This window comes from Panicum hallii, chromosome 3 (assembly GCF_002211085.1).
Source record: "Panicum hallii strain FIL2 chromosome 3, PHallii_v3.1, whole genome shotgun sequence".
NCBI lineage: Eukaryota > Viridiplantae > Streptophyta > Magnoliopsida > Poales > Poaceae > Panicum > Panicum hallii.
This window is the reverse complement of record NC_038044.1, coordinates 14,605,231-14,625,760: the sequence shown is the minus strand read 5'-3', so window position 1 is coordinate 14,625,760 and position 20,530 is coordinate 14,605,231. Positions and strand designations below refer to the sequence as shown.

The 20,530-nt window shown below is 48.4% G+C and overlaps 3 protein-coding genes across 5 annotated transcripts; 2 read left to right on the top strand and 1 right to left on the bottom strand.

Moving 5' to 3' along the window:
- The first annotated feature begins 3,165 nt into the window (after window positions 1–3,165).
- Window positions 3,166–5,593, top strand: LOC112885029 (transcription factor bHLH112-like). 2 transcript variants are annotated; one of them, XM_025950696.1, is made up of 7 exons: window positions 3,166–3,666; window positions 3,784–4,138; window positions 4,234–4,470; window positions 4,549–4,614; window positions 4,757–4,822; window positions 4,910–4,969; window positions 5,134–5,593. In XM_025950696.1, the coding sequence occupies exons 1-7, from the start codon at window positions 3,455–3,457 to the stop codon at window positions 5,272–5,274; spliced, it is 1,137 nt and encodes a 378-aa protein (XP_025806481.1). In that variant the 5' UTR covers window positions 3,166–3,454; the 3' UTR covers window positions 5,275–5,593. The 2 variants fall into 2 exon arrangements, with proteins under 2 accessions (XP_025806481.1, XP_025806482.1); XM_025950697.1 differs by having other exon boundaries at window positions 3,171–3,666; window positions 4,234–4,359.
- A 1,725-nt stretch (window positions 5,594–7,318) lies between these two features.
- LOC112885034 (NAD(P)H dehydrogenase (quinone) FQR1-like) lies at window positions 7,319–10,749 on the bottom strand. Its single transcript, XM_025950704.1, has 4 exons — window positions 10,624–10,749; window positions 8,358–8,451; window positions 7,952–8,214; window positions 7,319–7,858 (listed from the first exon to the last, which is right to left on the bottom strand). Exons 1-4 carry the CDS (start codon window positions 10,644–10,646, stop codon window positions 7,624–7,626), a joined length of 615 nt encoding a protein of 204 aa, XP_025806489.1. The 5' UTR covers window positions 10,647–10,749; the 3' UTR covers window positions 7,319–7,623.
- Window positions 10,750–12,104: 1,355 nt separating this feature from the next.
- LOC112885025 (receptor-like serine/threonine-protein kinase SD1-8) lies at window positions 12,105–19,717 on the top strand. Of its 2 annotated transcripts, none has more exons than XM_025950693.1 (7): window positions 12,105–13,543; window positions 17,582–17,713; window positions 17,866–18,029; window positions 18,313–18,523; window positions 18,601–18,838; window positions 18,935–19,085; window positions 19,165–19,717. In XM_025950693.1, the coding sequence occupies exons 1-7, from the start codon at window positions 12,196–12,198 to the stop codon at window positions 19,474–19,476; spliced, it is 2,556 nt and encodes an 851-aa protein (XP_025806478.1). In that variant the 5' UTR covers window positions 12,105–12,195; the 3' UTR covers window positions 19,477–19,717. The 2 variants fall into 2 exon arrangements, with proteins under 2 accessions (XP_025806478.1, XP_025806476.1); XM_025950691.1 differs by having other exon boundaries at window positions 17,860–18,029.
- Window positions 19,718–20,530: the final 813 nt, after the last annotated feature.

Genomic DNA, 20,530 nt, shown 5'->3' with positions numbered 1-20,530 from the left:
GGCCTTGGGCCGAGCTTGCCCAGCGAGCTGTGTGGCGAGGGCCCGCTCTCAGCTGTTTTTAGTTTCTCTCCGAGTGAGATTCTTCTTCCCCCAGGCAAGAGGTGGGCCGGACGGAATTCCAAGTCCACTCCGTGCGGGTCTCGCTGCTGTTGGCCCAATGATGGAGGCGTAAAATGGGCGGTCAACGTCAGCTTGGAAATTCCAAAAAATCTTATGGACGACCAAAGATTAGCGTGCACTCGTACGTTTTTAATCTCTCGGCAGCAGATTTCTTTATAAAACTAAGTCAGCGACCAAGAAGTTTACAGAGAATCACATGGAATCTAGACCACAATCACCAACTCGATATGTGGAATAATCCTAGATTTATTGGTAAACGCCTTAGCCGTCGAGCTTCTACTCTCGGTGTATCGACTGATGGCGCTGCATGAATAAAGCTAAGCATGCAGAACGCGAGTCAACTCCTCGAGTTGACTTCGTGAACGTGTTGACTATTCAGACGCCAAACAAGTCCACTCGCTTCGCCAGGAAAGTCAGGGCTTGACTGAAAAGAATTGGGCGGTAACCAGGCAGATCTCGTATTCTCCAACAGATAACTCATCTCTCGTAGTTAAAATATATTCTCCCTCCATTACCAATAACTATTTTTGTATTCGTTAGAAAAACTACTTTTGACAATAGTTGCTGTAGTAGACTATAAAAATTCAATCACCAAAAATAAGATGAAGAGATGAATACCTTTCATTTAGGTGAGAGGGAGGGTTTTGATGATTATCGAAAATATTTAGATAATAAGGATTGGATTGGTAATCTGCTGGAACACTTCCAGTTACCGATAACATCAATAACATCAACTTTATGAACATGAACTTTATGATTTGTGAAGCACTATATAGAACAAGGCTGATTTTTGCACGGTGACCTGGGGATACGATGCCCAGAACGGAACAAGGTTCGTTGGCAAGGCTTACGACCGCAGCAGGAACAGGGATTCTGAAAGTGTACGATAGTGTAGTTGCATACAAAATGAGCAGTCACGGCCACGAACCCGTCATGCTTTACCAAGAGCCGGTGTGCTGTCGTTGACTCCTCGGGATTAACTATATTCTGCTGCTAGTTCTGCAAAAAAAGACTTCTGCGAAGCCGCTAGCTCTAGCCGGAACACCGAACTGACCGGGCTTAGGTTCCTCGTAGCAGTCGCGCTAGCTAGCCTCTGGTCGTAAGTCGTAACTAACCTTGTCAGGTTGCAGCCGCCTTGAAGTAGTTATTTCGGTTGATTAGCCTAGCCCCGCCGCGGCCGTCGGCCTCCTCTATTTGTCGTCTCCGCCGGCGACAGTCGGTCCCCGTCGGCGGCGCACCGGCCGCCGCGTCGTGACGCCAAACCGAAGCGGATTCTGGCGATGCGCATGTCGAATTGACTGTCGATAGGGAGCGTGCGATTCGATTTTCTTCGCTGCTCGTTGTGCAGCTGCATGCGTCTCACTCTGTTTGCGTTGACAATTTGACACTGCTCCTGCACTCCACGCGGTTCTCGTTGACGATCCCTCTCCGCTCGTGATTGAGCAAGAGAAGAGGCATATGTTATGGCTTGTTTGAATTCGCCGGATTAAAGTTTGGTCCAGTCACATCAAATATTTGAACAACAATTAAAATTATTGAATAAAGGCTAATTATAAAATTAATTGCACAAATGGAGACTAATTCACGAGATGAATCCATTAAACATAATTAATCCATCATTAGTATATGTTTACTGTAGCACAATATAATCAAGTTATAGACTAATTAGGAGTCTCATGAATTAGTTTCCATTTATATAATTAGTTTTATAATTAACCTATATTTAATATTTTTTATTGGTGTCTAAACATCCGATGCGATAAGGATTAAAATTTATTCTCCTCTCATCCAAACGTACCCTTAGAGACCTGACCTGCTCCAAATTTAAAAAGTCCAAACGGTCCATCAATTCCACCCGATCGGGCTAGTGCCGGGCCAGTCTCGGTGCTGGGACTCTGAATATCGGCCAAGAACCAGTCGCCCTGATTCAGTATCTTCAGGGTTTTCAGTTTTGTGGCAGGCGGCGCTACGTGCAGAGATTCCACGGCAACAGCGGCTTGCTTCAAGGTCAGACAGCCAGAGTAGCCGGCTGGAAGATTGGCATTGGCGTGGCAGGGCACTACTGCTGGATGAGTGCAGTACTGCCCACTGCAGCAGGAAGGGTGGTGCAGGCGGCGGCGGCGGTCCCTCTCGGGCCTTTTGACTGCGAACGGGGCACTGGCCGATCGGCTCCGGCCTGCTGCCGGAGCCCGGACCGACGGTGTACGCCGTAGGCGACCGGAGGCACGCGCGCGTGCGAGCCTCTGGGCCCCGCACGCCGGGCCCGGCGCTACGGCAGCCTGACATCACCTACACGAAGGCAGCAATCAACAGACAGCAGTGCTGACCTTCATAAAGAAAAGATCTGCAATCCCTGCACCTTTGTAGGCTAGCTGATGGCCTCATAAGAATTTCGGTGTCGACGAGCAAAACAGAGATTTTTGTTTAAGAAAAACAAAAACTGGAAGACGCGTTTGAGGTTGACCGAATCTGAAGCTTCAGCTGATCACCGTTGCTTTACACTTAGTACAGACCAGCGCGTCCAAGCTTTGCTTGGTCGCAAGCAAAGCAATGCAATAAATCATGCGGAGGCAAATCAAACCTTACGCTACAATCATCAAGTGTCCACAAGAAAAACAAAATGTTCATAATAACCTAGAAATGGTAGATGCAAATCATTCCACTCATGCAATTTTGCTAGCTTTCCAGCATACTAGATTGAACAATAAAACAGTTCCGGACACTTGGGAAAATACTAGCACCCTCCACGACAGTATATAACGTTTCGCTGTGTTGAAATCACCCAGATGATACTCTCAACCTACATGTTCTTGTGCTCCGGCCATTCGTGCCACGCTCCCTCTCCACCAGCACCGGCGTCCGCCATCGTCGGCCGCTTTGTTGGGGCGGGCCCCATTCCCGTTCCCTGTGTCAACTAGGGTCTCGAAATGTCGCCGGCGCACTGTTCATCGACGCGGTGCTCGGTGCTTGCGCTCGGCGACACCATGAGCGCGTGGCTGTACACGCACAGGACTACTAGCCTGGTACCGTCCCAATCCAATCAAACAAAAAGAAGTCCAAAGGTCAGAAACTTCAGAACTTACAATAACAAATTTAGAAGTCAGAGACCCCTGTGCTCTCCACAAGCTGATCGATCACGAAGTCCACCGTGTACAGCACGTTAACTCTCACTCCAAGCCCGGCAAGCAAATACCGGCCGAATCCCTCAGCTCGACCACTACTTGGCATAAATACATCGTCGTCGGCGACGAGATTCCACTGCGCGCGGCGTGTACAGCAAGAGGCGCTGGCGTGCCTCTCCCTCTAGAGCAAGCTGATCGTCCGATCCATCCCCATGGCAGACGAGTGGTGGAGCTCCGCGCGTACCGGCGACGGCGCGTCGGCCTGCTCGACGAACCAGGACGCCGACGAGTCGGCGGCGACGAGTGCCACCGAGACGGATTATTTCCGGCCAAGTTTCCACGTCGGCGCCGCTGCCGCCGCCTCGACGCCGTCCTTCCTCGCCGATCCAGCCCCCCACATGGTGAATTGGACGCAAGCCTACATGTAAGCAGAGAATCTCAGCTTCCCCGCGTTGTGTGTGTGTGTGCCTTCGATTCATCTTGGCGTACTGAGATCGACCTCCACGGTTGCATGCGCGGTGCATGGCGATTTGCTCGACAGGAGCGGCGGCAGAGCGGCTGGTGCAGAGGCGACCACCGGCTTCAACGCGCTCCTCCAACTCCACGGCGACGACGCGGGTCGCTACTTCCTGCTTGATCAACAGCCCGACGTCGTCGACGGCGCGGAGCCCGTGGCACCAGCAGCGGCGTCGCGGAGCGTGCACCTGTACGCGGACAACCAGTACTCCAGCTACGGCGACGTGCCGGCGGCGCCGATGACGAAGCCGTTCTCGCAGCAGCAGCACTTCTCCGGCTTGTTTGGCTCGTCGACGCGGAATTTCAGCGACATGCCGTCGGCGCTGCCGATGACGACGAAGCCACTTCTGTTGCAGGCCTGGGAGCACAAAGCTTTCAAGGTATGGCATGGTCGGCAGCGGGGCGTCGCCGCCGCTTCTTTCTACTGCAGAGCAGCTAGCTAGGGTTCCTTCTGACGACTCGGCCTCCAGTGCAGTCCAACAAGGAACCTGTTCAGGACACTTGCTCCTCGGCGACGAGAAGAAGTGTTCCCGAGAACTCGCCGCCGGCGGCGGCTAAGAAGCCCCGGATCGCGACGCCATCCCCCTTGCCGACCTTCAAGGTGTGCACCGGCCGGCCGCCGGCCTGTGACGCAATCCGAAGAGATTATATCACCTTCCACCTTCAATTATCCGGACAACTTTTGATTTCCAGCTCAGCACATGCGATTCAGGCTAGACATATATTCTCGTTAGCTATGATGATCATCAATTGGATTATGATTGCTTTTGATAATTATTCCCCCGGGCAGGTGAGGAAGGAGAAGCTCGGGGACAGAATCACCGCGCTCCAACAACTGGTCTCGCCTTTTGGAAAGGTGCCCTTTTCTATTTTGTTCCCCCGTTTCGGTTACTCTCTTGTTCATCATCCGATCCTTTGAATTTCGCTTGAGCAAATAAACATATCACTCCAAGCTGATGAACATATTCGATCCGTCGCATCCGTGGATTTCTTTTTAGACGGATACTGCATCGGTCCTTCACGAGGCCATCGAATACATCAGGTTCCTGCACCATCAAGTAGCAGTAAGTATACGGATTTATAGCTCATCACCATGATCAAATGACTGAACAGCTTTTGCGTGGTTTGAGCTAATGAACCGACCCCTGCAGTCCCTGAGCTCTCCGTATCTGAGGTGCGGACGACCTGTGCAGCAGCTACAGCAACAACAGGTATATGCATTATTACCAGCTCTTAATAAGCATCATTTTGAGTGTAACGTTATATATCCAGAAATCTTTCTCCCAAAATATTATTCGGATTTTTTTGTTCCTTATTTCCTCTTACCAAGTACAAACTTCAGTTTTCCCCTTAAATTAACAAGGGTGCCTATCAGATCAAGGAGGGCTGTGAGGCAAAGGAGGACCTGCGAAGCCGAGGGCTGTGCCTCGTCCCGGTGGCGAGCACTTATGCGGTGGCGGCGAGCGAGACGGCGCCGGAGTTCTGGCACCCTACCTTTGGCGGCAGATTTCGGTAGAGACAGAGACATGCATGTAGCTCTAGGTAGAGGGCAGGTATTTGTGTAAGCGGTATTCTCATGGCAGTAGTGTTGGAGCAAAAGTAAATGAAAAACCTGACGGATCACGTGTGTATAAAGGGTGTTTAGTTGGATTGAATAGAAGAAATCCGATCAGAATAGGGGAAGCCGAAAGACCAGGTGCACTTGCCTTGCCTACACATAAGTACTCAAAGGTTCAGATGGATATATTTCCTGGGGCAGGTTCAAAAGAGAATGATGTGCTGTTACAGTAGTACATATATAATAAGCAACTTTCCAAAGAATAATGTTATTGGTAGTACCTTTGTATTGACAGGTTGGGTGGAGGATGGTGCTAAAACTTGGAAGCAAACAAGGAGAGGTCAGCTTTGCAGGCATAGTGAGCAGTTAGCCTTTTTTTTTAACAGAAGTTAATCACGAATTATTAAACAAGTACATTGCGTAATTTATTGAAAAGCATACCTAGTAGCTAGATACTAATTTAAAATTGGAAAAGTTATCAAAAAGTTTTTGTAAATTGAAATATGTGGCAGTACGGATAATATGCCATCGTACTCCACACTACTCTCTTGGTGTCTCCGCTCTTAAATAAGTGTCATTTCGGATTACACGTTTAAACTTTGGCAACCAATACCTTTTTAATATTTAAAATTTAAAATAAGAGTAAAGTGCATGGTCGGTCCTTAAATTTATTTTTGTTTGGCTGTGTCACTTAGAGCATCTCCAACAACATCTCCAACAGACTACTCATCCCTCTCCCTAATATAATGAATATTTTGGTGATTGGAAGTGCTCCAGCAAATTACCAATCCGATCCCCAGTACCTAAAAGTTTAAGTTTTTGGTAATTACCAAAACACACCTCCCTCTCCCCGCTTACCGAAATGAAGGGGATTTTTCTCTGTACCCTATTCTTGGTGATTAGATTTTGATAATCTGCAGTAGCAACCATTACCAAAATACAAAAGTAGTTATTGGTAACGGGGAGAGTGTGTGTTTTGGATATGAGATATGAGTAATCTGTTGGAGATGCTCTTATGTCCCTATACTCTTAATTACAGATCTTGCTCCTTAAACTTAGCCTCAAATGTCATTTAGATCCATATACTCTCAAAATGCAAATCAAAATTTATGAACTTAGCTTCGTGCGTCATCTAGCTCCAATAGTGATTTTATTATTGTATAAGCGCACCAAGTATCATGGTTGGGTTCCCTTTCTGTCCCCCCTCATACATATAAGGCACCTAACGTTTTCAATCATGGAGAGTGCTTGGATGATTACTCATACTTATGTATCTATATAAGTCTTACATGATAATTGGCTTTGTATACTTAGGAAGCATAGCTGGATGTTGAGTGTTCGCATGACTCCATATTTTGTATTGTCATTACCTCAATTGCTTTTAGTCATTGTATGCAACCTTACTATGCATATTTAGACTAAAAAACGTGCCTACAGACATAAGTGTATCACATAGCCTTAGCTCTTGAGGGATGAAACTAAACATGGGCAGGGGCTTATATGAGTCACATGTGTGATCAGCAATCAATGTATCAAAGAAGTGAGAATGGGTCGGGCACGTGGTCTAAGAAGAAACCAAAAGAATATAACAAGTAAAAAGAATCGTATTTTCCAAACCGTATATCCAAATCAAAATCTGACTGCATCACTATGTTCCTTACGATGAAATCTTCAAAATAAGATCACACTTGAGTATATTAAGATAATTATTTTGGTGTAACAATTTTTTTGAATGCAGAAAAATTTTGTTGTGAAACTAGAACAATTGTTCCAACATAATAAAAAAAATTGTTCAGCTTTCTGTGACAGTTCACCTCCAGGTCGAGCGCAAAATATCATGTGGGTGTGGGTCTCTACAACAAAATCTTAAAGGACGTGGGCTGGTAAGTGGGCCGAAATCAGCAAGGCGTTCTTCCGTCGTCTAGTGGTAACCCAAGCGGGGCTGGAGGGGATTATCGTATCATTTCATTTCGTCTAGGAACAGCTCGAAAAAGAAGACAAATAAAAGAGCACGCGGTGATACGATCATACGATGGTATGTCAAGCACAAATGCACAATCCGCATACCAAATCCAATCCACGAGCAGTTCAATCAAAGACCACAATAAGACCGACCGAATCACACGCTGCCGTATAGAGTGGCGAACGATCGAGATCCACAGGAACAGCTATATGTAGATGCTGCACAGCCGCGCAGGGTGTGTAACTGTATATGTAGGCGCCGTAGCTACGCGCGAGCATGGGCATGGCCATGCATGGCGATCGCCGCGTCGCCGCCGCCGGTGATGATAGATGGCGCGCGAGCCATCAGGTGGAGCCGCCCTTGAGCCTCTTGGCGATGCCGGCGAAGTACTTGCCCTGGTGGAAGGCGTGCTCCAGCTCCACCTCCGTCGGCCACCGCGAGCCGTCCCCGGCGAACGTGCCGGCGCCGTACGGGCTGCCGCCCTGCACGCTGTCCATGCCGAACATCTTGGCGCCGAACGTGTACCCCACCGGCACGAACACCATCCCGTGGTGCGTCAGCTGCGTCACCGCCGTCAGCCTGACCAAGGGAAAACGTCAGCACGCACGTATATATATATTGTACTACGCGGCCGTCCCTCCCTATCCGTTCCGATCAGCGACGACGACTCACGGCGTGGTCTCCTGCCCGCCGCCCTGGGTGCCGGTGCTGAAGAAGATGCCGGCTGGCTTGCTGGCCAGGCTCTGCTCCCGCCACAGGCCGCCGGTGGCGTCGAAGAAGGCCTTCATCTGCGCGGCCATCATGCCGAAGCGCGTGGGGAACCCGAAGAGGATCCCGTCCGCATCCGCGAGCTCCTGCGGCGTGATGATCGGCGCGTCCGTCTTCGGGGGCGCGCCCATCTTGCCGAGCACCTCGTCGGACAGAGTCTCAGGGACCTGTCGGCATGAATTTTATTATCTTAACATGGCTCATCACAAGCAGAATGGCGATTGCAAGCATGCAGGCTCGAATGACCATTAGAAACCAGAGATTATTGCAGTGCTGCCAACTGCGATACCGCATGGATGCTGAGACTGACCTGCCATATCTTAACCTCCACACCTTCGACAGAGGCGGCGCCTTTCTTGATCTCCTCAGCTAGCTTGGCGACATGCCCGTAAGTGGAGTAGAACCTATTGAAAAAATCAGTCATGAAGGTCCATATTTTCACACCAATATATGTTTCAACTACTTCAGCAAAGCTGGTATATCCTATGGATAAAATTCATCATAAATATTTGCCCCAGGCCTCCAAATGGTACAAATATTCTGTAAACTAAAGTTCCCCAATAACGTTACCAGAAAGAGACAAGTGTCAATTAGGTATTTAGGTGTAAAGATGTACTAGAAAGAGACAAGTGTTACCCATCTTTTTATTCAAAGGTTTCTAGATGCTTTCACTTTTTCGGTAGTTGGACAATCCCACTCTGGCAGAAAAATTTAAGACATGGGTGAATTATTATTACTTAAATTAAACGATATTAAGTGGTTGTTTGCCTTTTCAAGCTGTCATATACATGTGACCTCAACTAAAGAGATGATGTGGACTGACAGTTACACTGATGTTTACCAATAACAGGATCCATGCACCCAAAATTAAACAAACAAGTATGCCTGAGGAGACAAATAATTCAGCATGTGTCGTGGTGAATAGTACTTAAGTTCAAATGTTCAGAAGACCAATGAACTTCATGGTCAAAATATTTGACTATTAGTTATGCAATTGTTTGGGTTTGCGATGCAAATAAGAAAGGGATGAAAATTTGTGCATCAAGTAAAGGGTCCACGCGCTGATGTGAAAGTGGGAAGCAACAAGAGGTAGCAAACATGCATGCCCATCCGAAGACAGAGTGGGATTGTACTGTTGTAGTGGAAAATCCACATCAACAGAAAAGGGCATCCGTGGATTTCATAATTGCCCACGAAAGAAAAGTAATGTATCATTGAGGTGTTCTAGAAGCTCTGCATATACAGACAGAAAGAACGGCATCAAAACTTTAATAGGAATAGGGTATATGTAAGCGGTACCGATGAATTTTGATCATTGAAAGGAATAGAAACTGGAACTAGCACTATGTGAAAAATACAAAAGCATTTTAGGAGATGCTTTAATTGAAATTTTAGGTCAGTTTGCAATTGTGCTATAGTTCCAGATCCATGAGCAGATGAAAATTTGCTTCTTTACAGAAGACAGTTTTAGGACACGCTTAAAAATCCTTCTATTGGAGACAATGGAAAATTGAAGGATTCCTTCTAATTTTAGGCCAGGTTTTATTTTGCTAGGATTTCCATCTCGAATAACTAATACAAATTGCACGCACATGAACAGAACAAAATAGTAAGAAAAATCCACGGATGCATTTCAGTTGAAACAAAGGGGAATACAGTTTAGTTGTAGCTATAGGCGGCCAGTGGAACCCATATACAAATTCATTTTGTAATGATAGATTAACCTTGTCCTTGAGCGCAGTTAACATGTGGTTGACTTTGCCTAATGCACATGTGGATTCCATCTTTTTAATGTTGAGTTCTACTCTAACTTGAAAATAAAAGATGCATCGCTAAATGTTTTTGGCTCTGAGCATTAAAAAACATTAAAAAGTTGGATTTGTAATTGGCCATGGCCAATAACGCTTGGTAGCTGGTGGGAACAGGGAGTTGGTAAGGATATCATACATGGCTCTAAATCAAATGTTTTCCAAAGCAACCGTCCATGAGTCCCACTAATATTAGTGATGATGTGAGCCACCAGTGTTAAAGAGACGCCGCAGAACTGTAAATCGTTGCAAGAACTCTCGCGGCATCGCCAATACATTGGGGCGAAAAATCTGTCAGCATTTCCCACGGCAAGAGGAAAAGATTTCAGTAAAGCTAACCGCCCATCACTAGTGCAGGAAGCGTTCCCAGTTGTTCCCACCACCGTTAGCGGCAGGCCTCCATCAAGGCATCACGGAGGGGCCGTGGCCTAACCCACCCTCGTGATGGAGACACTGACAGCCAAGAACTGAAACCCAAATTATTCAGTAGTCTGCTAAACCCTCCCCAACTACCTCAAGTCCATTGATCCTCGACACGGTGGCAGCGATCGAAACAGAAACCGTCTGGACGCATGGAGGTTGCGGAGAGCAATTTTTAAGAGAAGAAATAGTCCAGCATAGGAATGGTCTGTGAATTCTGATTATGGGACTACTTCGATGTTATTCCAAACAACTGGGTTCAGCAACACGCGGTTCAATTTGATCCGAAGGCATCGGCGGTTTCAGAGTTCGTAAAGAGAAAAGAAGATGACCAGGGCGGATACTTACACGACGTAGACCTTGACCGCCATTGGAGAAGGGCCGGAGCTCTTCGGATCTGAGATCTGGAGGTAGGCGAAGGATCGAGGACGGGGAGGCTGGCCTTGTCTTTGTTTAATGGGTTCGAGAAACGCAGCGTGCAGGCTTGGGGGCAGGCGGATAGAGAGTATTTATAGGAGCAGCGGCCTGGCTCGCGCGCGGGTGACGTGGCGCCAGGTGCCGTCCAGCGTGGCGGGCGCCACGTCAGGCCATCGATACTTCACGGCACTGCACATCATTAACGGTTTAAACGCTTTCAGCGGCAGCTAATGTTACCGCGTGCATTAACTGTTTCTGGAGCTTCTTCCTTGGGAACACAGCAATTTCTTAACGGACCCGTGTTCAATTTCCGCAGGACTTTTTGGGGATCAAAAAGAAAGAAAAAAAAGATCCCGTGCTCCGGAGAAGGCCCGACTCGTCTCCAGTTTCGTCAGGATGCCTCCGTGATCTCGCTGTCACCACCAACACCCCTGACGGCGACTCACACGGCCATGGTTCTGGAAGCTGCACGATGAGGTTGCGACTCTTCGTCGACCATCGGGTCCGGCTGCACGATGAGGGTGCCATTTCAGACAAAGATTTGGTCACGGAACAGAGAACAGACCGATCGGTGATCACGCACCTTTTCGATCAGCGGGTGTAGGCCAGCGGGAGGGGCTCTGGGTCTTTGCATGGCGGGCCCGGCGTGCAAGCCGGAGCATTCATTTCACCTTGGAGCTAAGCTAGCATTTCATCCGGCGTATCTTTGCAGTAAAGCAGCCGCGTCAATGATGGCAGTCGGAGGCGGAGAAGAACTCCGGCGGCGATCCGCGCGACACCTGCTTCTGTGCCGGACGCCCGGACCCCTGAAGCCGAAAAGGTTCCGCATGCAGGGCCACGGCACATCAGCGTGAGCTGATGCGTTCATGGATGGAACGTTCGTGTCCGTCGTGTGTGTCTTCAGCCGCAAGGCTGTCTGCCCCATCCATCATTCGCGGCGAGCTCTGCTCCCCACTCTTTCGGCCGCCGGCCAGCCGGCCGGCCTGCGACGATCTGCTTAGAAGGCATGGTAGATCTCTAGGACTCTAGCTCGTGGTCACGGACAGAGAGGAGGAAAATGATGGGAGTCGATCTGTACGTCACCGACCCGACAGGCGAGAAGTTCATCATCCCGGCTGCATGGGCCAGTTCTGGGAAGAGGCGACATATATGGCCCAACTGAAACATCCTAACACAGCCCAGTTAAGACTTCCAAGCGCACTGGCACCGGTTCCAATAAAAACAGATCAATCGGTGTGATCGGAAGCCCATCTATCGCCGAATGCTAGCTGATGCCCACGTACCACCCTCCAATAAGAATATGGACAAATGGGCCGGCCTGATTGGAAGCCTTGCGGAGCCCAGATCCGCCACTTCGCTGGAAACAAAAACTGCAGCATCCATCCCATTGGCACTGACCTGAACCTGACCACTACACGATAGAATCATAACGATGCTGTCCTTCCTGTCAACCTGTCGTCGACCAGCGAGCTAGCTGCTGCTGCGCTAGTTCACCTCGCCGCGATGGCGCCCAACAACCGGCTCCTCCTCCGCCTCCGCCTCGCCGTGGGTCTTCTTCTTCTGCTGCTGCTGCTGCTGCTTCTCCCCGCGGCTTCCCGCGCCAGGGACACCATCGCGCCGGGCCAGCCGCTCCGGGGCAACGACACGCTCGTCTCGTCGGGCACCGGCAGCTTCGCGCTCGGCTTCTTCTCCCCGCCGGGCTCCAACAACACCTACGTCGGGGTCTGGTACGCCAAGCTGCCCGTCCGCACCGTCGTCTGGGTCGCCAACCGCGCCGACCCGGTCCGCGGCGCGGTGGGCCGCAGCGCCGCCGGCGCCACGCTCTCCGTGTCGTCCACCGGCTGCGCGCTCGCCGTCGCGGACGCCAACGGCACCGTGGTGTGGTCGGCGTCCCTGCCGGCCGGCGCGGCGGAGGGCACGTGCGAGGCGCGGATCCAGGACGACGGCAACCTGGTGGTGTCGGACCAGCGCGGGCGCGTGGCGTGGCAGGGGTTCGACCACCCCACCGACACGCTCCTCCCGGGGATGCGGCTCGGGGTGGACTTCGCGGCGGGGAAGAACATGACGCTGACGGCGTGGGCGAGCCCCTCCGACCCGTCGCCGAGCCCCGTCGTGGCGGCGATGGACACGTCGGGCGACCCGGAGGTGTTCATCTGGAACGGGCCCACCAAGGTGTGGCGGTCGGGCCCCTGGGACGGCGTGCAGTTCACGGGCGTGCCGGACACCGTCACCTACAAGTCCCTGGGCTTCAGCTTCCGCTTCGTCAACGACGGCCAGGAGGCCACCTACAGCTTCCACGTCCGGGACGCGAGCATCGTGTCGCGGCTGGCGCTCAACAGCACTGCCGCCGGCGGCGGGCTGCTGCAGCGGTGGACGTGGCTGGAGGCCGCCCGCGCGTGGAACCTCTACTGGTACGCGCCCAAGGACCAGTGCGACGCCGTGTCGCCGTGCGGGCCCAACGGGGTGTGCGACCCCAACGCGGTGCCGCCCTGCTCCTGCCTCCGCGGGTTCGCGCCGCGGTCGCCGGCGACGTGGGCGCTCCGGGACGGGCGGGACGGCTGCGCCCGGGCCACGCCGCTGGACTGCGCCAACCGCACCGACGGCTTCGCGGTGCTCCCGCACGCCAAGGTGCCCGACACGACGCTGGCGACGGTGGACTTCAACGCCAGCCTGGAGCAGTGCCGGCAGCGGTGCCTGAGGAACTGCTCCTGCACGGCGTACGCCAGCGCCAACCTCACCGGCGAGCCCGGCCGCCGCGGCTGCGTCACGTGGACCGGCGGGCTCGACGACCTCCGCGTGTACCCGGGCTTCGGACAGGACCTCTATTTCCGGCTCGCCGCCGCCGACCTCGGTACGTTGCGCACCTCCATCCATCACCTCGTCTTTCTGTACGTACACGTGCGCAATCTTAGCTCCGCTTTGTCGTCGTAAAAAAACTTATTTTATTCCGTCCTTCCGTACGATGATGGACATGGTGTTTTCTCTGCCGTGCAATGATGCATTTTGGCTGGTGAACATTTTCACCTGGTGCCAGCCAATTCAGCTGACCACCTTTTACCCTTTTTCACAGTGTGCCCAGAATTGCTCAGTCTATACCAACTAAAAAAAAGACTAGCCTCATTAGCAGCATCTGATCCGGGCTATGCTTTAGTTTCTTCAATAATTCCAGCATCTATAGTTCGTCCCCATCAAACAGTAACCAAAGGAGCATCAACGTATAAGCAGACAGACCAGCAGAGTTCCAGTTCGTGTCACTGTCATTGGCAAGCATATTCTCTGCCGTCGACATTGTCTAATGTCAGATGACAGTAGTAATAACCAGCAGAGTTCCAGTCTTGATCTGCAAAAGAAAGTTTTGGACCACAACCCCGGAAGAGTAGTCATCTCACATTCCCCTGCGCCTTCGTTGCACAGTGCACACGTATACCATACAAAGTCACAGGTCCACTGTTGACGCAGACAGGTAGAGTGAGAGCACGACGTGCGAAGAAATCGACGCACACCGAGCGACCGAGCTGGGTACAAGTTGAACTTGGCCACCTGAATCAGGTCAGCTTCCAATTCCCAGCGCCGATAGCGTCTAGGCAGGCCTCCAGGTCTTTCTTTCAGATGCTCTAGGCGCACCTAGCAATTCCATCCCCGGCGGTGTCGCCTGATGGTGCAGCCCAACGAATGCAGGGGGATCAGGATAGGCACATGACTGGTGACTCAACGTTGATGAGATGAAATAGATTCCATTCCAAGCAACTCTGGCCCTCCTGTGAAGACCTTTTATCCTGGTGCCTGTCATGATCAAGCAGACACACAGTTCTGAATCCCACGCCGCTGCACATGATCAGAACACAGTAGGATTGACTTCGGCGAAGCTAAACAGCACGTCAATTTCAGTTCATAGTGGTGTGCTGCTGGTAGCTGCTGAAAGACTGTTCCAGACTTCGAGCAGCATCTTCCTCCCAGTTCTAGGTCCCAGCCCTGCGCACGGTTCTTCCTTTGCGCCAGGAAGATATTGGCACGATGTTTCCGTGTTGCGGCGGTGCAAGTCACCGACGACACATCTCATCTAAAAGCCCCCCCTTTTTTCCGGTGAGGAGCCTGATAGTGAGTGCACGAGTACAAATTTGGCAACAGCGATAGTGACCAGTTGGTAGGGTTTTCTTGGGCACCATTGATGAACAATAATGAGACACTGCGAACAAAGGATCGACAGCAATGCAGCATGGGACCAACTAGTCAACAATGTCCAGGTCGAGTGCATGTGGATCAGTGGATGCGGTCCTGGATTGTGGATGTAGATGTGGTTTTCACATGAGGTTGGTGTGCGGTGAACTACCAGGACATGAGGAATCCATGGAGAGGTGTTTTGACTCTTATCTTCTGTCTAGGGGTTCAATCAAACAAAGAAACTACCAAAAGCAGCAGGAAAGAGGAAATAGCCTTACAGGCTACAGCTTGGGAACAGCTGACTAACTACTACGGCTCTACTTTTACTAGATATATGCATTATATTCAGCTAGAAGAGAGAGAAAATTAGTGAAATTTTGCATGTTCTGTGACTCAATAAAAATGTGATAGATTGGTAAATGATATGCCTGAAATACCTCCTCCTTTGTTTGCTGCAAACCTGCAGCTACAAAGCTCGAGAAATTGCAATGTTGCAAGTGAACAACGGAACTCGTACGGAGGACGTTGAGCTGTCTGCAACAAACAAAAAGGTGCTGCAATTAAGTCCTGGAAATATTATGTATGCCCCATGTTCAGCAGAAATTAAATCATCAGGTAACTTAAATAAGCATGGATGGACATACCCAGAATAGTTATTTTATCCATGGGATAATAGTTGCTCTGAAACCTCACACTGAAGTATGAAACCATAAGAGTGAAGAATCCGCTTCAATACCAAACAATAATTAGTCCAAAGTTCAGGAAATGTCACATGCTGATGCCGGCTCTGAAGCTTGGTACTCCAGTGCACAAGCATCCTAGCGCTAGCACTGACATGGTGCTTTCCTGCAAAAGTGCTGCCAGAGCGCAAGGGGATATTTTTTGTTAAGCACTAGTGCTGCTATGTGCATGAACTGATCTTTCTGGAAATCTTTTTTTTTCTCTAAAACGCTGGAATGTAGGGATGATAGGGTTGCATTTAATTAGGTCATACAAGATCTATGACAATTTACATAAAATTTAGACCCATTATTTTTTTGATAAAGTATTTCCCTGCTTTTATAGAAAACATATAAGAGTTTTGCGTACAACTATTAAGACCCATTATTCAGCCATGTTCAAATCCACATGGTTGTTTTAGTATGAAGATGCCATTATTTCAAGACGAATTACTGAGTGTTCAAGTCATTTCCTTTTCTGTATATACTGATCTCTAAAAGGAGAACAACAATAGAGGTAGAAAGCAGGCTAGGGCTCTCTCTACTTGGGGATACATGTCATTTATGTTGTGATATGCATTGGATCCGCACCCACTAGAAACAATGTGCTTATTCTGTTGTTGCTTCTTTAACAAATGTGCATTAGACTGGTCAAATAAATAATATTGAAATTTAATCATTTTTAATAAGAAGACGCAGCAATTAAATTTCTTCAACGGAACTCAACAAAAGCCAATAGTTCCCCTGCAAGGCTGCAACAACAAAATTATCAAAGTTAATAAGTAGGACTAATACCATATGCATCAAAAGAAAGAACAAGAAGTCACAAATGTCACTAAAGTATGCAACAACCGTTAATCAACATACCAGGACTAGTTGTTACCATCACAAAGGGCGCCGTTTCCTTTACAAGTAACAGGTACAGAGTGATACTCAAATCCAAAGTGCACACTAGGTTCTGTCGTGTGGTAGGGCAGTGCTGTTTCTGGGGTCAAGATGGTACTGTCGTCCCCTCTGCTTTCTAGCACCATCACATGCCTTAAAGGCTGGACACAGGTAAATTTCTCTGCCTCCTTCCTGCTGAATTGTTGTTGGTACTGTGTATGGAAACCAAGCATGAACTGCAGATCACTCCCTAGTTGCATGGGCATTGCAGCATCTGCTTGACTGTTTCCACTATTAGCGCCATTATGTATGTGGATAAATCCTCCTCACAATCGGTAAAATTCATTGGCATGCCACTTAGTGCACCACATGTTACTGGACCCATTCCATCAGCCAGGTCCGGCACACCATCATGCTGATAATTTGGTTGAGAAGGACATCATTGGACCAAGGCGTGCCAACAGTGATAACACTCGGCTTCTCTTTCCACTGCAATATCATGAACGCCCCTTTTCTCCATATGAACATAGATTGTGAATCGTGTGCGAGCATCCCATATTCATACTGCCATGGTCCAGGGTAGGCATAGACCCTTGTGTGCTGTATGCTGTGTTCATATTTCAAACCTGGACCAGAGATTTAAGACCCTCGTAATTGGGAAGAACACGACCACCTACCGTAGTTGATCCCATGATATCCAGTTATCCGCAAGCAAAGTTGACATGAATTGTTTCAGATCTGAGTATCATACTGTTGACCTATATGAAATAGTGGCGCTATTTCATTTGGATCCCATAAATCCTGTATCATGCAGCACAAAAGTCAAAAGATCTACCTGAAAAGGACCATGGGATAATATTTCTTAGATTCAGATACCTTGAATGCAATGTTATTATTTGAAAATGGCGGATTCATCATGAAGCTTTTTCTTAACAGTAGCAATATGCAAGACTACTCTCTTGGCAATATTCTTCACTCAAGAGCCCTATGAATGTTTACATATTTATCATAAACAGTAACACTCACAATTCATAAATAGCTTTATATTATTATGTACACTATTTCTAAGCTAGGTGCACCCAAGTCTGTGATCAAACTTAACCTTTTTACGATTTCTTGTGCAGCTTCAGTAAGCAAGTCAAAGAAGAAGGTCAATATTGTGGTTGCAATTGTTGTCAGCATTACTGCACTGGCAATTCTTCTAGCAATCGCAGGTTTCATCTGGAAAGCAAAGAAGACCAAACCAAGAAAACCAGGTGACATACAATCACTACAGACCATTGACCTCCCCTAAAGGGACATCAAATACGTATTTTGAAGTACAAATGTAAAAAAAAAAAGACAAAACAAGTGACACCTTGTTGAATTGGCTGGTGCAATTCTAACTTTTACATTTTTATAGGAGCAGGAACATGGACAGCTGTTTCGCACAGTATGGAGGGGAGTGAAGGAAAGAATCATGGGGATGATCTGGAGCTGCCACTGTATGATTACGAGACAATAGCAAAAGCCACAGAGGGTTTCTCAACTGAGAACAAGCTCGGTGAAGGAGGCTTTGGGCCTGTGTACAAGGTACCAACCTCAACCTAAATGATAGGTGTAATGCAGATACATCATAAATTTTGGAAACAAAAAGTCGCACCAGGATGGCTCAACTCCTGACTAAATTTTACATCACCAGCAAGAACAAAAATTTCAAGCATTTCCAAATTGAATGTTCTTCCATGTAACGATGTATTAAATTACATCACTGATAGTTCCCCAAAAGTGAAAATGTTTCAATTTTTTAATGAAAGGATTATAGACTTACTCTCACTTCATGTCTGATTGGAAATGCATGAATTCATAACTACAGGGTAAGCTTGAGGATGGACAAGAAATAGCTGTTAAAACACTTTCAAGAACATCAACACAGGGTCTTGAGGAATTCAAGAATGAGGTTTTGTTGATAGCTAAACTCCAGCATCGGAATCTTGTTCGATTGATTGGGTGCAGCATTTCTGGACCAGAAAAGATACTTATATATGAATTCATGGAAAACAAAAGCTTGGACTACTTTCTATTTGGTAATGCCCTTAACCTTTCTTCGAAAAGAATTTCCAAATCTATCAAAGAACAAATAACAACCTATCTTTGTTACCAGACGCAGCCAAGAGCAAGCTACTTGACTGGCAAACACGATACCGTATAATTGAGGGAATCGCCCGAGGTTTACTGTATCTTCACCAGGACTCGAGATATAGAATCATCCACAGAGACCTGAAGACAAGCAATATTCTTCTGGATAAGGAGATGACTCCTAAAATTTCAGACTTCGGCATGGCTAGAATGTTTGGCAGTGACGACACAGAAATCAATACTCTCAGAGTAGTTGGCACATAGTAAGTAACTCAGTTTTGACAGACATGTCAATCATCTAATATTGATGATGCAATGTAATATCCTAATCATGATGACATTTACATGGCTTTCTGCAGCGGTTATATGGCCCCAGAGTATGCAATGGATGGAGTGTTCTCGGTGAAATCAGATGTATTTAGCTTCGGTGTTATAATGCTGGAAATCATTGCTGGTAAAAGGAACCGAGGTGTCTACAGCTACTCTGGCCACCTCAACCTTCTAGCACATGTGAGCTCCCATCCAGTAACTATTTAAAATTCTGAATTAAACCTATTATCATTTTAATAACTTTCTGAATGTTTACCAGGCCTGGAGCTTACTGAATGAGGGGAAGGGCCTAGATTTAGTCGACGAAAATCTGAATGGCTCCTTCGACTCAGATGAAGTGCTTAAATGCCTCAAAGTAGGGCTTCTGTGCGTGCAAGAGAACCCCGACGACCGTCCCCTGATGTCCCAGGTGCTGACGATGTTGGCCAGCACTGACACTGCCTCGTTGCCAACTCCGAAGCAGCCAGGCTTTGCTGCAAGGACAGCTGCTGCTGCCGAAGACACGTCGTGGAGCAAGCGCGACTGCAGCATTGTGGATAGCATGACCATCACCATGGTTGAGGGTCGGTAGAAGGCTGTGTCCCCTACTTATCATGGCACGAGATGTATATCGTAGAGTACTAGAGTGGCGTTTATTGGCTCCTTTGTTATCTTGTTTGGCGAATGCAGAAATGCAGGGGTGTTATAGTTTTGTGGGTTGTGGTTGTTTACTTTTAGGAGTGAATAGTGTGTAAAAGATGTACAATTCATCCTAATACTGCAAAAAACACATCTAGAGATTGCAGAGCAAAATGCATGGGCTGGCAGATTGAGACCTCACGTTGCATTGCAGGCGGCGCCAAGAGCCTTCTCCGATCCGTTTAGTTCCGAACGGTCTCCCTCTCTGTACTTGGGTTCTAGGTTTCAGTAGTGGAGGTCGTGGACGTACGGTCCGGGTGGCGGCGAGGCAGGCGTTGCTCCCCGGCGCGCTGAACTGCTTGCCGCAATCTGGCGGCGCGAGGCCGAGCAAGGTCGTCGTCGCCGGCGCAACAGAAGAAACTGAAATATGTCAAGGCCAGCCCACAAATCGCAAGAGCTGGAAGGGGGGCAAACAGATTCTGAAAGATAAGGCCCACGCATTCCCAGGAGCATAGCCCGCCGACGTGGGCTTTATAAAACGAATGGGCTTTATCTTTCAGAGCGGGCCAAAATATATTGCGCTAATTGCTGTGCACCTTTTTGGAACACTTTGACCTTCAAAGGAACCGAGGAAAATATATTGCGCTAAATATTCATGCAGATACTGTCACAAAATTTCGTCTCCTGTAATTATGCACGGGCACAAACTTAATTTATTTATAATTTTGCAAGAGTTCGGGGAGCCAATTCGCAGGACCAAAACCTTTGCTTGCCCCCTCGTTCATGTAAGAATAAAGAAAGACTACCTGTTTATGACCACCAGATAACTTGCGAATATTTCAGGAACCCTATGCTTGCTGGGAACACACAATTTACACACGTTCTAGAAATTTCCACACAGTTTGCGAGGAACACACAATTTGCTGGGGAACAAATTTTACACACGGTTTATTTATTTATATTTGCGAGGAACACACAATTTATTTACATAGGCACTTAGACACGGC